This window comes from Oncorhynchus keta, chromosome 35, assembly GCF_023373465.1.
Source record: "Oncorhynchus keta strain PuntledgeMale-10-30-2019 chromosome 35, Oket_V2, whole genome shotgun sequence".
NCBI classification, from domain to species: Eukaryota; Metazoa; Chordata; class Actinopteri; order Salmoniformes; family Salmonidae; genus Oncorhynchus; species Oncorhynchus keta.
The window spans coordinates 19,007,679-19,024,197 of record NC_068455.1 but is presented as its reverse complement, the minus strand read 5'-3'; the positions used below and the strand labels follow the sequence as shown (position 1 = coordinate 19,024,197).

Genomic DNA, 16,519 nt, shown 5'->3' with positions numbered 1-16,519 from the left:
AATTAAGAAATATCAATATTAGATTGAGCCGTTCACTTGAATCTGAGGGATTGATTAGCTCCTCAGCTGTACATTTGATAGACGTCCTTCTGCCTGGGACAGATTATTTTGTAGTAGCGCTGATGTCAACCTAGTAGATTTAAGCTTGGAAATTCGCATGTCAGGATACTCAGCCAGAAGAGTCGCCAGTGTTCAGTTACACCCCTCAACACGGTTATATACGTTCATTGTCTGGCAAATCATTTCACTGGCTTTTACCTGTACATGCTTCCTTCCGGTTACGTAACCAATTTGCCTGCTCTGACGTCCTACAAACACGAACAAGGCGCAATTGGCCTCAACTTAAAGCAAATCGATACTTTATATTTAACTCGCATCCTCTCCCCAGCAAATGACTACATTGCTAGTAACTCAAATTCAAATATGAGTTACCGCTAGCACCATCTAAAGAGTGAATAGCAATTAATTGTGTTTTCAGTTCACATATAGTATATTTCCCACCTTGGAGTGACAAGGAAGCCAGTGTCGAAAATAGGCGGTCCATTGTGAAATATTTCTAACCAGTGAAAGGCTTGGATTGAGATAATGAAAGCCAATCATATTTCCATGTTGGGGTGTTATTCTAGTAAAAGAAGCCAAGTATGAGAGGGCCAATAGCACATTTTCTCTCAAAGCGCCGATTTCCATCTCTACCAACCATAAATACAGAGAAGGTATGTCCTATAGAATTTGAAGAAAGTGTTGACCAATCATATTTCTACGATTCGACCACCTCTGTCAGGCCAGCCAATCGGATTTCGAGAGACCCAGCTTCAGCTCAACAGCTTGTTATTCGTGTATTGCTTTGCAAATCTGGCTAGCAAGTCGTGTCGTTGCATGTAAGTATAAAACATATAATATCCCTCTCTAATGAATTACAAACGTTTAACAGTTCACGCTATTTAGATCAACATGACAACCGTTTCGTTAGTTATCGGACGAGACTTCGCTAAATTTCGTATTTTTTCCTGTAAGATTAGACTGGTAAAGAATTGAATGCCAGTGACCAGTCGGCTTGTTTTTGCAGTGAAGAAATGTATGCGCCTTTTGTGAAACTGGATAATAAATAATGATTGTTCTGATACTTTTCTGTTTTATCGTCGAACAAACCTACCTGACTGCCTCTCGTTTATCCAAATGAGAACCACCGTTTGAAATGTTCTGACTGAACTAGCTGGCCAACTCAATGACGAGCAAGGCGCTTTAAATCGCCATATCGAGAAACTGTTAACGTTGGCTAGCTAGCATGTTTAAGTTAGCTAACTAGCTAAATTTAGCTCTCGAGTTGAGGGAAATGTTCTGTCGTTACTTACTTTAACCACAATATTTATAATCTCTGTTTCTACTAAAACATATAGTCTAAGAGACTGGTACACCTTTTGTAGCCAGCTCCTCTGTATTTCACAAGCAGTTAGGAATGAGCTCCCAGCCTGACATGGTGCAGCACGGCGAGCTATGATGGCGACGTGACACAGTCAGATTGCGAGCAAAGCGGGAAGGAACACGCACTATTCTGTCTGTTGTCTATGTGCAACGTCCTTGTAGTATGCCAACGCTGAGCTGTTTATAACATTCTTTTTAAATGCTTTTGACGTTTTTTTGTCTGTTAACAATCAGCATGAGCATACAGTTAAACTAGATAGCCAGTAGCCACACATTTTTTGTGAGTCTGGAGGGAGGGGGCTGCATCGAGCTTGAAAAGAATGCGTTAGAAGTAGCAGGCTAGTTCGTCGTTAGCCGGTTAGCATATTTACTCTTTTTCGACTAAAATAGATTTAGTCCGAATCACTGCTGTTTTGACACCTTTATTCATCTGCAATTCCTATCTTGTTTTACAGCAATCAAAACAAATCGAGCTGGACTCCCTCAAATAGCCTCTACGATGAAGGTAAGTCACTTGGCTAACCTCAGTTGAAAACAGCAGTGAAGCCGACGCCTCTTTCACTTGGCTTGCAAAGTCTTGAGTCTTGGGGACAACTGTCTATATGGTTGGCAACAATATATGACAGTGTGAAGGTGTCAATGTCACATACAGTACCAGTCAAAAGTTTGGACACACCAACTCATTCAAGGGTTTTTCTTTATTTTTTAAAACTATTTTCTACATTGTAGAATAATAGTGAAGACATCAAAACTATGAAATAACACATGGAATCATGTAGTAACCGATAAGGTGTTAAACAAATCAAAATCTATGTTATATTTTAGATCTTCAAAGTAGCCACCCTTTGCCTTGTTGACAGCTTTGCACACTCTCGGCATTTGCTCAAAGCTTCACCTGGAATGCTTTTCCATCAGTCTTGAAGGAGTTCCCACATGCTGTGCACTCGTTGGCTGCTTTTCCTTCACTCTGCAGTCCAACTCATCCCAAACCATCTCAATTGGGTTGAGGCCAGGTCATCTGAAACAGCACTCCATCACTCTCTATCTTGATCAAATACCTCTTACACTGCCTGGACGTGTGTTGGGTCATTGTCCTGTTGAAAAACAAATGATAGCCCCACTACGTGCAAACCAGATGGGATGGCGTATTGCTACAGAATGCTGTGGTAGCCATGCTGGTTAAATGTGCCTTGAATTCTAAATAAATCACAGTGTCACCAGCAAAGCACCATCACACCACCTCCATACTTCACGGTGGGAACCACACATACAGAGATCATCCGTTAACCCACTCTGCATCTCACAAAGACACGGCGGTTGGAACCAAAAATCTCAAATTTGGACTCATCAGACCAAAGGACAGATTTCCACCGGTCTAATGTCCATTGCTTGTGTTTCTTGGCCCAAGCGAGTCTTGGTAGGTGTGTCAACTTTTGACTGGTACTGTATATTTAATTTCAATGTTAAAGTTTTCATGTAGGCTTCACTGTATATGACAATTTTCAGACTGCATTGCCCACCTCTTCCTGAGCAAGACAACAAATGTTATTGAGTTGAAAAACCTCTAATGCAGTGTTTGTGGCATCATGCTTCCTGGACATCTCTTTCAATAGTGGCCAAACATGGTCTGTGTTTACTTTCTAAGAAAGTACAATGATAAATGTTACCGGGGTGTCTGTTTTTCTCATAGGCAGCGGACGAGCCTGCCTACCTGACCGTGGGGACAGAGGTCAGCGCGAAATACAGAGGTGCCTTCTGTGAGGCAAAAATCAAGACTGTTAAACGGACGGTGAAGGTTAAGGTAAGAGCACGGCACAACAATGGCTCCTTCTCAAATGACACCACATTCTGTTTGACTGTTTGCGATGGAACACATGAAAGAAAGAATGCATGCATCTCCCTTGATTTGGATAGTCTGGATTTTCCATCTCTAGATGCTCTAGAGATGATCATACTATCTGTTGCTAATCAACTGCTTGCTAAGTTTAGGGTTAGTAGATTAGTTGAAATGTTACAGACAGTAGGTAAAGCATCTACAGATGGACTATCCATATACAGTGTTACCAATGCATGTACTTACAGAATTGATTAGCGAGCTACTCGTAGTTGGGCTGCGAGCTACTGGTAGTTCGCGATCTACATGTTGGATGGAGACCCCTAGGCTAATCTGTGACCTACGCATTTCTCTACCATAAGCGGCCCCCAAAGACATTTTAGATAATTTTGTAGTAAGACCAACCGTCTCACAACTGCAGACCATGTGTAACCATGCCAGCGCAGGACCTCCACATCCAGCTTCTTCTTCACCTGCGGGATCATCTTAGGAGGGGTGCTGAGGAGTATTTGTCTTCAATATAGCCCTTTTGTGGGGGGAAACTTATTCCGATTGGATGGGCCTATGCCATCCAAGGCCCACCCATGGCTACACCCCTGCCCAATCATGTTAAATCCATAGACTAGTGCCTAATGATTCTGGTTTTGTATTTTTTCCAACAACCGATAGGCCTAGGAATTTTGGTTCATATGTGCTTTTTTAATTATTCCTTAAAACACCATTTTGAAAATGTGGGTGCCACTGAACTGGTGAACCTGGCTATAGGTCAGGGCTGATGATGGTTATTGTTTTAAGGTCAAGTGATCCCACACCAATCACCAGGTAGCAGCATTGTGACCTGACCACCTGTATTCTCCGCTGTTCTCCTTTGCTTCTGCTCTTCCATTATGATTGTCACAACAAGGTCAGAGTACCCTTGATTGATTATTTAATTTGTCTAGTGTTCATGGGATGAGGTAGGAAGCCCCATTTGAACTTTGTCCACATAGAAAGATGGGTGAAGGATATTATGTACCATTCCCTGGTAGTACCAGAAGCACATGCCTACTATTGTATCAGATCTTAAATCTGTAGCTGGAACCGCCTGTTTGTACAACTGTGCCTTCCAGCGTTGGCATGTGAGGTTCGTCTATAGGCTCCTTAGTAAACTGACTTGTCAAATACGTCATTTGTCATATTTCGTGGCTAGTCAGGAAGAGGAACGTTTTCTGTTACTCAACTAGATTATTCCACCTAGACTTAATTCCTTTTGTTTCCCTCCTCTCTCCCTAGGTGATGCTCAAAGGAGACACGACCTCACAAGTTGTTCAAGATGACCAAGTGAAAGGACAGTTGAGGGTAAGTTTGGAACTAACTGGCATTGCATCACTGAACTCTCCACAGCATGATATGCAATAAATTCATTAGGCCCTCATTGTTCTTTTGATTCTCAGAATCATCTGTTTGTCACATGATTCTGAGATTCCGATCTTTTGGATATAACAATGGTTCTGTACTTATGACAGCATAATGTCCTACAGGGTACAGGCATATAGAACCGGTACAGACAAGGTATTGTCAACGTGAAGTTCATATATATTGCCTAACTGCAATGTTCATGTGACCAATGCCCTGGCAATTTATACTGATCACCTGTTTTTCCAACAACTGTAAGCATCAATGGTAGTGCAATTTTTTGGTGTGTGTGTGTGTGCGCGCTGATTTTTAACGCCAGTGTTTAACATTCAAAGTTGCCTTAAGATTTAAAATGGCCTCAGTTTTTCTGTTATGATCTATTGTACACCGTGTGTGGTTCCCTTTTTTACTGTTTGAACACGTGTCATGGGCTTTCACTTGACTCAGGCACATTTCTTTCTTTAGAGAATAATTGATCTGAGATGCAATATTCAGAAATTGCTCCACCATTTCCTGGTTGCTAAAATTCAAATAATTTTTGCCTTATTTGCCTTATGTCGAGAATCATTGTGCCAATAGGTGCCGGAGGGGATGGCTGCCGTTTTACGAGCTCCTAACCAACTGTGCTATTTAAAATAAATAAAAATAATACAGTTAGCATTGTCTGTCACTCATTCTGTACATAATGTTGCTGCTACCGTCTCTTATGACCGAAAAGAGCTTCTGGACATCAGAACAGCGATTTGCTCACCTCGAACTGGACAAAGATTTTTTTAAATGTCTGACGAGAAGGATGTACTGCTTTGTCGAGACAAGGACCACATCTCAATCATCCTTGTGAAGATAAGATGGAGAAAAGGGGTTAGGAGGGTGGGGTGCCTTGTAAGAATTTTCAGACGAATAGGAAAACCACCACTACCCTCTGTATTATTGACCAACATGCAATCATTGGAAAACAAACTGTACGATCTAAGACTATATAACCATTAATTGTAATATCTTGTTTCACTGAGACATAGTTAAACGACGACAAGGATAATATAGAGCTGGCTGGCTTCTCCATGCATCGGCACGAAAGTGTAGCTACGTCTAGTAAAGCGAGGGGCGTGTTTGTCTATTTGTCAATAACTGCTGGTGCGCAATGTCTAATGTTAAGTCTGGACGTTTTACTCGCCTGATGTAGAATACCTCATAAGCTGAAGATCGCACCAAGAGTTCTCATCTATATTATTCGTAGCAGTCTTTACCGCCACAAAGCGATGCTGGCACTAATACAGCTTGTTGATTGCGGTCTATGCCATAAGAAAACAATAAAATGCTCATCCAGCATTAGCGCTCCGAGTGGCCAAGGACTTTAATTCAGGCAAACTTAAATCTGTTCTACCTCATTTCTACCAGCATATCACATGTGCAACCAGAGGCACAAAAAAACAACTCTAGACCACCTTTACTCCACAATCAGAGACGCTTACAGAGCTGTCCCTTGCCCTCCATTTGGGAAATCTGACCATAATTCTATCCTCCTGATTCCTGCTTACAAGCAAAAACTGAAGCACTACGTATCAGTGACTCGCTCAATACGGAAGTGGTCAGATGATGTTGATGCTACGCTACAGGACTGTCTTGCTAGCACAGACTGGAATACGTTCCGGGATTCATCCAATGGCATTGAGTACACCACCTCAGTCACCGGCTTCTTCAATAAGTGCATCAACGATGTTGTCCTAACAGGGACTGTACATGTATATCCCAACCAGAATCCATGGATGACAGACATCCCCAACAAGCTACAGCTGCCGCTTTCAAGCAGCGGGAGACTAATCCGGACGCTTATAAGAAATCCTGCTATTCCTTCAGATGAAACAGGCAAAGCGCCAATACAGGACTAAGATTGAATCTTACTACACCGGCTCTGACACTCACCAGATGTGGCAGGGCTTAAACTATTACCCACAACAAAGGGAAACCCAGCCGTGAGTTGCTCAGTGACGCGAGCCAACGAGGCGAGCGAAATGCCTTTCATGCTTGCTTTGAGGCAAACACTGAAGCATGCATGAGAGCACCGGCTGTTCTGGATGACTGTATGATCAAGCGCTCTATAGCCGATGTGAGCATGACCTTTTTTTAAAAGGTCTACATTCAAAAGCCGCACGCGGAACCAGACGGATTACCTACATTACCTAAATGCCTACATGTTACAAACAGACCACCATAGTAACCTGTGCCCAAGAAAGCAAAGTTAACCTGCCTGAATGATTACCGCCCGTAGCACTTACGTCAGTAGCCATGAAGTGCTTTGAAAGAATAGTCATGGCTCACATCAACATCATCATGCTGTAAACACTAGACCCACTCCAATCACACTCCACACTGCCCTTTCCCACCTGTGAGAATACTGTTCATTGACTACAGCTCAGCGTTCAACACCATAGTGCCCACGAAGCTCATCTCTAAGCTAAGGACCCTAGAACTAAACACCTACCTCTGCAACTGGATCCTGGACTTTCTGATGGGCCGCCCCCAGGTGGTAAGGGTAGGCAACAACACATCTGACATGCTGATCCTCAACATGGGCCCCTCGGGGTGCGTGCTTAGTCCAGTTCTGTACTTCCACGACTGTTGCCAAGCACGACTCCAATACCATCAAGTTTGCTGAAGACACAACAGTAGTAGGCCTGATCACCGACAACGATGAGACAGCTTATAGGGAGGAAGTCAGAGGCCTGGTAGTGTGGTGCTAGGACAACAACTTATCCCTCAATGTAATAAAGACAAAGGAGCTGATCATGGACTATAGGAAATGGAGGGCTGAACAGGGCCCCATTAAACTTGACGGACTGTAGTAGAGTGGGCCTGTACACTCAACCAGTACTTCACTGGGGCCAAGCTTCCTGCCATAGAGGACCAAATATACTAAGCGGTGTCAGAGGAAAGCCCATAAAACTGTCAGGCTCCAATCACCTGTCATAGACTTCTCTCTGCTATCGCACAGCAAGCGGTACTGGAACGCCAAGTCTAGAACCAGGCTTAACAGCTTCTACCCCAAGCCATAAGACTGTTGAACAATTAATCAAATGGCCACCCGGACTATTTACATTAACCCCCTGTTTTTATTCTGCTGCTACCCGCTGTTTAATATCTATGCATAGTCACTTTACAAATGACTTATACTAACCTGTAACCCACACACAGACTCGGTACCGGTTCCCCCTGTAATTTTCTTGTGTTTAAAAAAAAAAAATTTTTTACTTGAGTTTATTTGGGAAATTATTTCTTGAACCGCATTGTTGGTTAAGAGCTTCTAAGCAAGCATTTCACGTTAAGGTTGTATTCAGCGCATGTGACGTATATAATTTGATCAGGTTAAACCACTGTGAAATATATTTTCCATAACCAAAAATATTGTGTTTTGAGCTGGTGTATAAAAGTGAAAGACAAAAAAAAATTGCGGGAAGCATAAATACCGCACATAGAACAGATCTACCGCTTCTTAGACTTGCTTTCAATGACAAAAACAGATCAGTTAGTTCCAAACTCTAATTTCTATGTGAATTTGGTCGGGTCGCCCAAAAAGTTACATATTGCAGATTTTACTGTTGCCATTTTGAGTTATTTTTTAAATGGGAGTGTAAGAGCAGCTCATGTGAGGGGTCTGTCTCATCTCCCTGGCATCTTTTTGCAGGTGGGCTCCACAGTGGAGGTGAAGAGTGCAGAGGGGATCTGCAGTGAGGCAACCATCAACAAACTAACAGACGCCAGTTGGTACACAGTGGGTAGGTTCATTTAATAACACTTAAACTAGTTTACAAAAAGTCCTGCTCCTGTTCTCACCTGATAATGGTAGACTACATAGGTCTTTGTTGTTTGGTTGCGTTTTGACTATTCTCAAAATCACAAGTAACAGTCAGTATCTGGTGTGGCCACCAGCTGTGTTAAGTACTGCAGTGCATCTCCTCACGGACTGTACCAGATTTGCCCGTTCTTGCTGTGAGATGTTACACCACTCTACTACCAAGGCACCTGCAAGTGCCCTGACTTTTCTGGGGGGAATGTCCCTAGCCCTCACCCTCCGATCCAACAGATCCCAGACGTGCTCAATGGGATTGAGATCCTGGCTCTTCGCTGGCCAAGGCAGAACACTGACATTCCTGTCTTGCAGGAAATCACGCACAGAACGAGCAGTATGGCTGGTGGCATTGTCATGCTGGAGGCTGCAGGAGCCTGCAGGAATGGTACCACATGAGGGGGGAGGATGTCTTCCCTGTAACGCACAGCTTTGAGATTGCCTGCAATGCCAACAAGCTCAGTTCGATGATGCTGTGACACACCGCCCCAGACCATGACGGACCCTCCACCTCCAAATCGATCCCACTCCAGAGTACAGGCCTCAGTGTAACGCTCATTCCTTTAATGATAAACGCGAATCCGACCATCACCCCATGTGAGACAAAACCGCAACTCGTCAGTGAAGAGCCCTTTTTGCCAGTCCTGTCTTGTCCAGCAACGGTGGGTTTGTGCCCATAGGCAACGTTGTTTCCTGGCGATGTCTGGTGAGGACCTGCCTTACGACAGGCCTACAAGCCCTCAGTCCAGCTTCTCTCAGCCTATTGCGGACAGTCTGAGCACTGATGGAGGGATTGTGCGTTCCTGGTGTAACTCGGGCAGTTGTTGTTGCTATCCGGTAAATGTCACGCACGTGTGATGTTCGGATGTACCGATCCTGTGCAGGTGTTACACGTGGTCTGCCACTACGAGGACGATCAGTTGTCTGTTCTGTCGTGCTGTCTTAGACGTCTCACAGTACGGACATTGCAATTTATTGCCTGCGGTCCTCATGCCTCCTTGCTGCATGCCACGTTCACACAGATGAACAGGGACCCTGGGCATCTTTCTTTTGGTGTTTTTCAGAGTCAGTAGACTGGACTCTCTTAGTGTCCTAAGTTTTAATAACTGTGGCCTTAATTGCCTACCGTCTGTAAGCTGTTAGTGTCTTAACCACTGTTCCACAGGTGCATGTTCATTAATTGTTTATGGTTCATTAAACAAACATGGGAAACAGTGAAGATCTGTTTGGATATTTAGATTTTTACGAGTTATCTTTGAAAGACAGCGTCCTGAAAGAGGACGTTTCTTTTTCGCTGAGTTTATTTGTCTATGATCCTTGGGAGCAGTATACTTTGGTGTTAGTGTTTTAAAATAAATACCATCTTGGTGGCAGGTAGCCTACCGGTTAAGAGTGTTGGGCCAGTAACCGAAAGGTTGCCGGTTCAAATCCCCGAGCCAAGTAGGTGAAAACCCTTTCAAAGTGCCCTTGAACATGGCACTTAACCCTAATTGCTCCTGTAAGTTGTTCTGGATAAATATCAAATGTAAACATTACAAAGGAACTGCTTCCCACTGTATTCCAGTGTTTGACGATGGAGATGAGAAGACACTCCGCAGGACGTCTCTGTGTCTTAAGGGCGAGAGACATTTTGCTGAGAGCGAGGTAAGAGGACTGGTCTTCTGACCTGACTGTCTTCTTGGACATTTGATTTGGTGGTCTCTCCGTTATGTTGCTCTTTGATACGTTGATTAAAATTCCTCCTCTCGCTCCCTCTTCTTACTCCTCTCTATCTCTCTCTGTTGTTATCTAGACGTTGGACCAACTGCCCCTGACCAACCCGGAGCACTTTGGCACCCCCGTCATCGGGAAGAAGGGAAACCGCGGAGGAAGGAGGTCATCTCAGGCTCAGTAAATTGACCCTTCTTTCACTTTACCTCTTATTTTAATCCTCACCTTTACCCCAATCCCACCCTTCTAAGTTAACCTTTTAAAGCAAAACTCCACTCAAAAACAACCTTTTGGATTATTTTATGTCAAGTTTTCAAGTTATTTGACTTTCAAGAAGCAACATGTCGCTTTCCACATCATGTGATGCGTTTTGCTTCTTGCACGTCCAATATCTTAAACTTGACTGCTGACATGCAAAACATTTTAGAACTGTATCAACATTAACTAATGGGAAAATGACCCCAAAAGTTTCAGTGGAGTTTTTTTTAAGTGCTGCCCTGCAGTGGGCCATATGGTACCACTGTGTTCTTTCTTTTGATACGGTTTGATGACCTAACCTGCACTACCGCTTACATTTCCCAGTAAGATTTTAATCTGCAAACATGCTTCTGTAGATGCTCTGCTGTGTCCATTCAAAAATGGTCATTATCCACATTTTCAGACCCCTTCCCTTTATCCACATTTTGTTACATTACAGACTTTTTCTGGGATTGATTAAAATAAAAATATCAGCAATCTGCACACAATACCCTATAATGACAAAGCAAACAATGACAAAATATACTGCAATACCTTATTTACATAAATCAAATCAAATGTATTTATATAGCCCTTCGTACATCAGCTGATATCTCAAAGTGCTGTACAGAAACCCAGTCTAAAACCCCAAACGGCAAGCAATGCAGGTGTAGAAGCACGGTGGCTAGGAAAAACTACCTAGAAAGGCCAAAACCTAGGAAGAAACCTAGAGAGGAACCAGGCTATGTGGGGTGGCCAGTCCTCTTCTGGCTGTGCCGGGTGGAGATTATAACAGAACATGGCCAAGATGTTCAAATGTTCATAAATGACCAGCATGGTCCAATAATAATAAGGCAGAACAGTTTAAACTGGAGCAGCAGCACGGCCAGGTGGACTGGGGACAGCAAGGAGTCATTATGTCAGGTAGTCCTGAGGCATGGTCCTAGGGCTCAGGTCCTCCTCCGAGAGAAAGAGAGAATTAGAGAGAGCACACTTAAATTCACACAGGACACCGAATAGGACAGGAGAAGTACTCCAGATATAACAAACTGACCCTAGCCCCCCGACACAAACTACTGCGGCATATATACTGGAGGCTGAGACAGGAGGGGTCAGGAGACACTGTGGCCCCATCCGAGGACACCCCCGGACAGGGCCAAACAGGAAGGATATAACCCCACCCACTTTGCCAAAGCACAGCCCCCACACCACTAGAGGGATATCTTCAACCACCAACTTACCATCCTGAGACAAGGCTGAGTATAGCCCACAAAGATCTCCGCCACGGCACAACCCAAGGGGGGCGCCAACCCAGAAAGGATGATCACATCAGTGACTCAACCCACTCAGGTGACGCATCCCTCCCAGGGACGGTATGAGAGAGCCCCAGTAAGCCAGTGACTCAGCCCCTGTAATAGGGTTAGAGGCAGAGAATCCCAGTGGAACGAGGGGAACCGGCCAGGCAGAGACAGCAAGGGCGGTTCGTTGCTCCAGAGCCTTTCCGTTCACCTACCCACTCCTGGGCCAGACTACACTCAATCATATGACCCACTGAAGAGACAAGTCTTCAGTAAAGACTTAAAGGTTGAGACCGAGTTTGCATCTCTGACATGGGTAGGCAGACCGTTCCATAAAAATGGAGCTCTATAGGAGAAAGCCCTGCCTCCAGCTGTTTGCTTAGAAATTCTAGGGACAATTAGGAGGCCTGCGTCTTGTGACCGTAGCGTACGTGTAGGTATGTACGGCAGGACCAAATCAGAGAGATAGGTAGGAGCAAGCCCATGTAATGCTTTGTAGGTTAGCAGTAAAACATTGAAAACAGCCCTTGCTTTGACAGGAAGCCAGTGTAGGGAGGCTAGCACTGGAGTAATGTGATATTTTTGGGGGGTTCTAGTCAGGATTCTAGCAGCCGTATTTGGCACTAATTGAAGTTTATTTAGTGCTTTATACATAAGTATTCAGACCCTTTGTAATGAGACTTGAAATTGGACCCAGGTACATCTTGTTTCCCTTGATGTTTCTTCAACTTCATTGGAGTCCACCTGTGGTAAATTCAGTTGATTGGACATGATTTGAAAAGGCACAAACCTGTCTATGTAAGGTCCCACAGTTGACAGTGCATGTCAGAGCAAAAACCAAGCCATGAGGTCAAAGTTATTGTCCGTAGAGCTCAGAGATAGGTGCCCCGACACCATCCTATCTGGGTATGGGTACCAAAAAACATTTCTGCAGCATTGACGGTTCCCAAGAACACAGTGGACTCCATCCTTAAATGGAAGAACTTTGGGACCACCAAGACTCTTCCAAGAGCTTCCCGCTTCGGCAAAACTGAGCAATTGGGGGACATCCATTGACATTCTTGGTCAGGGAGGTGACCAAGAACCGGATGGTCACTCTGACTGAGCTCCAGAGTTCCTCTGTGGAGATGGGAGAACCTTCCAGAAGGACAACCATCTCTGCAGCACTCCACCAATCAGGCCTTTATGGTAGAGTGGCCAGACGGAAGCCACTCTTCAGGAAAAGGCTCATGGCAGTCCACTTGGAGTTTGCCAAAAGGTACCTAAAGCACTCTCAGACCATGAGAAACCAGATATCTGGTCTGATGAAACCAAGATCAAACTCTTTGGCCTGAATGCCAAGCATAACGTCTGGTAGAAACCTGGCACTATCTCTACGGTGAAGCATAGTGGTGGCAGAAGCATGCTATGGTGGTGTTTTTCAGCGGCATAGACTGGGAGACTAGTCAGCATTTAGGTAAAGACGAACGGCGCAAAGTACAGATCTTTGATGAAAACCTGCTCAGGACCTCAGACTGGGGTAAAGGTTCACTTTACAACACGACAATGACCCTAATGACCCACACAGGAGTGGCTTCGGGACAAGTCTATGAATGTTATTGAGTGGTCCAGCCGGAGCCCGGACTTGAACCCTATTGAACATCTCTTGAGAGACCTGAAAATAGCTGTGCAGTGATGTCCCTATCCAACTTGACAGAGATTGAGACGTTCTGCAGGGAAGAATAGTTTTGACTCCCCAAGTAAGGTGTCAAGTTTGTAGGGTCATACCCAAGAAGACTCGAGGCTACAATTGCTGCCAAAGGTGCTTTACCAAAGGTAAAGGGTCTAAATACTTATGTTAATGTGATATTTCAGTTTATTTTGAATAAACTTGCAAAATTTCTAAAAACCGGTCTTTGCTTTGTTATTATGGGATGTTGTGTGTAGCTTGAGAATGTTTTTAAATCAATTTTAGAAAGAGGCTGTAACGTAACAATGTGGAAAAGGTCTCTGAATCCTTTTCTCCCGCACGGTATACAACAACATAGTTCGATACCTGGGCATGTTCCCATTACCAATTATGATCAAGTTTAACAAAATGTGACTGTTAAATGACATTTGTAACTGGCTCCAATATAGGCCTTTGTGTTTGATAGTGTTGAGCTTCTATAGAGCTCTGTAGAAGCTTCTGACTGAGCTGAAAGATTCTGTTCCGACGTAGTCCTCTTGTTCAACCCCTTAGTGCGAACGATGACAAGGAGTCGTCGTCCAGTGATGACGACAGTGAGGATAGGAGGAGGCTAAATGATGACCTGCTGGGTAAAGTGGCCAGTATTCAGACTGGGACAGACCGGACATCCTGGTACCTGGCCCTGGTAAGTCACATCATGCACAGACCCCAGCCCCACACACACTCTGTTGGATTCTCTCTCTCTCTGCCTGTGGGGGTCTCTCTCTCTCTCTCTCTCTCTCTCTCTCTGCCTGTCGGGATCTCTCTCTCTCTCTCTGCCTGTCGGGATCTCTCTCTCTCTCTGCCTGTCGGGATCTCTCTCTCTCTCTCTGCCTGTCGGGATCTCTCTCTCTCTCTCTGCCTGTCGGGATCTCTCTCTCTCTCTCTGCCTGTCGGGATCTCTCGGGATCTCTCTCTCTCCTCTCTCTCTGCCTGTCGGGATCTCTCTCTCTCTCTCTGCCTGTCGGGATCTCTCTCTCTCTCTCTGCCTGTCGGGATCTCTCTCTCTCTCTCTCTCTCTGCCTGTCGGGATCTCTCTCTCTGCCTGTCTCTCTCTCTCTGCCTGTCGGGATCTCTCTCTCCTGTCTCTCTCTCTCTGCCTGTCGGGATCTCTCTCTCTGCCTCTCTCTCTCTGCCTGTCGGGATCTCTCTCTCTGCCTGTCTCTCTCTCTGCCTGTCGGGATCTCTCTCTGCCTGTCGGGATCTCTCTCTCTCTCTCCTGTCGCCTGTCGATCTCTCTCTGCCTGTCGGGATCTCTCTCTCTCTGCCTGTCGGGATCTCTCTCTCTCTGCCTGTCGGGATCTCTCTCTGCCTGTCGGGATCTCTCTCTCTCTGCCTGTCGGGATCTCTCTCTCTCTGCCTCTCTCTCTCTCTGCCTGTCGGGATCTCTCTCTCTCTCTCTCTCTCTGCCTGTCGGGATCTCTCTCTCTCTCTCTCTCTCTCTGCCTGTCGGGATATCTCTCTCTCTCTCTCTCTCTCTGCCTGTCGCGATCTCTCTCTCTCTCTCTCTCTCTCTGCCTGTCGGGATCTCTCTCTCTCTCTCTCTCTCTCTGCCTGTCGGGATCTCTCTCTCTCTCTCTCTCTCTGCCTGTCGGGATCTCTCTCTCTCTCTCTCTGCCTGTCGGGATCTCTCTCTCTCTCTGCCTGTCGGGGTCTCTCTCTCTCTCTCTCTGCCTGTCGGGGTCTCTCTCTCTCTCTCTCTGCCTGTCGGGGTCTCTCTCTCTCTCTCTCTGCCTGTCTCTCTCTCTCTCTCTCTCTGCCTGTCGGGGTCTCTCTCTCGCTCTCTGCCTGTCGGGGTCTCTCGCTCTCTCTGCCTGTCGGGGTCTCTCGCTCTCTCTGCCTGTCGGGATCTCTCGCTCTCTCTGCCTGTCGGGATCTCTCGCTCTCTCTCCCGTATGGTGAATATGTTGTCTCGTACGATAACTTGGTAAGAAGTACATTTCACATTCGTTCCTCGCTGAGGAAATGTACGAGTCTGCTGTTAATGGTAATGCAAAGGATTTTCCCAAGGTTGCTGTTGACGCAGATCCCACGGTAGTTGTTGGGGTCAAATTTGTCTCCACTTTTGTAGATTGGGGTGATAAGTCCTTGGTTTCAAATATTGGGGAAGATGCCAGAGCCAAGGATGATGTTTGTTTAAGTATAGCCAATTGCAATTTGTGGTCTGTATATTTTATCATTTAATTTAGGATACCATCAACACCACAGGGCCTTTTTGGGTTGGAGGGTTTGTAATTTTGTCCTGTAGTTCATTCAATGTAATTGGAGAATCCAGTGAGTTCTAGTAGTCTTTAATAGTTGATTCTAAGGTTTGCATATGATCATATGTTTTTGCTGTTTTTATAGAGCCAAAAATATCGGTGGTTTATCCATCTCCGTTTTGGATAGATAACTCTTCGTGTTTGTTTAGAGTTTTCCTATTAGTGGTTAGATTCCATGGATTCTTCAATTACGTTTCTGATGTGCTGTTCCTTTTTCCGTAGTGTGTCTATTGTTTTAGTGATTCACCATAGTGAAGGCGAGGCTCAGGGTCTCTGATTTTGGTTGGATAGGTTTCTGTTTTGTTCCTAGGTTTTTGCAGTCTTCATCAAACCATTTGCCGTTGTTGTTCACTTCGGTTGTCTGCTTGTGATTTTTAGATTTGACAGGCAAGCTGAGTGGTCAAGAGTTTCACAGTGAAACATTTTGTCTAGAATGGATTGAGTTTGTTGCCAAATAGTTTTTTGGTACTTTTCCACACCACTTTCCTTCCATCTATAACATTTATTAATATTATTCCGGTCCTTTTGAGATCAGTGATAAAGTAGTCTACCAAGAGATGAGCTATAGGTGTACCTACCATAGGAGTCCCCTCGACGCCTACCATTGACTATGTCCATGCTCAGCATCCGACAGAGCAACAGGAGTTGTGACCCATTTTTGTTGGTTATGTTGTTGTAGATGTGTCTAGGGGAGCATGTGGGGGAGGGAATGCTGTCAACTCTGGCTCTCTCTGCCTGTCGCGCGCTCTGTCGCTCTCTCTGCCTGTCGCGCGCTCTGTCGCTCTCTCTGCCTGTCGCGCGCTCTGTCGC

General features: G+C 45.0%; 1 protein-coding gene across 5 annotated transcripts in view; it reads left to right on the top strand.

The window, feature by feature from the left end:
- Positions 1–673: 673 nt before the first annotated feature.
- Positions 674–16,519, top strand: part of LOC118368110 (AT-rich interactive domain-containing protein 4A-like) — a 47,609-nt gene continuing 31,763 nt past the window's right edge. Inside the window, exons 1-8 of one of the 5 annotated variants that reach the window (XM_035751888.2) lie at positions 674–878; positions 1,878–1,927; positions 3,113–3,223; positions 4,529–4,594; positions 8,334–8,424; positions 10,060–10,139; positions 10,288–10,385; positions 13,962–14,094. In XM_035751888.2, coding sequence (XP_035607781.2) covers positions 1,922–1,927; positions 3,113–3,223; positions 4,529–4,594; positions 8,334–8,424; positions 10,060–10,139; positions 10,288–10,385; positions 13,962–14,094 — 585 coding nt within the window. In that variant the 5' untranslated portion in view covers positions 674–878; positions 1,878–1,921. Of the gene's footprint in view, positions 879–948; positions 1,076–1,446; positions 1,780–1,877; positions 1,928–3,112; positions 3,224–4,528; positions 4,595–8,333; positions 8,425–10,059; positions 10,140–10,287; positions 10,386–13,961; positions 14,095–16,519 lie in introns of those variants that run through there. The other 4 variants (XM_035751887.2, XM_035751886.2, XM_035751885.2 and 1 more) reach the window with 4 other exon arrangements.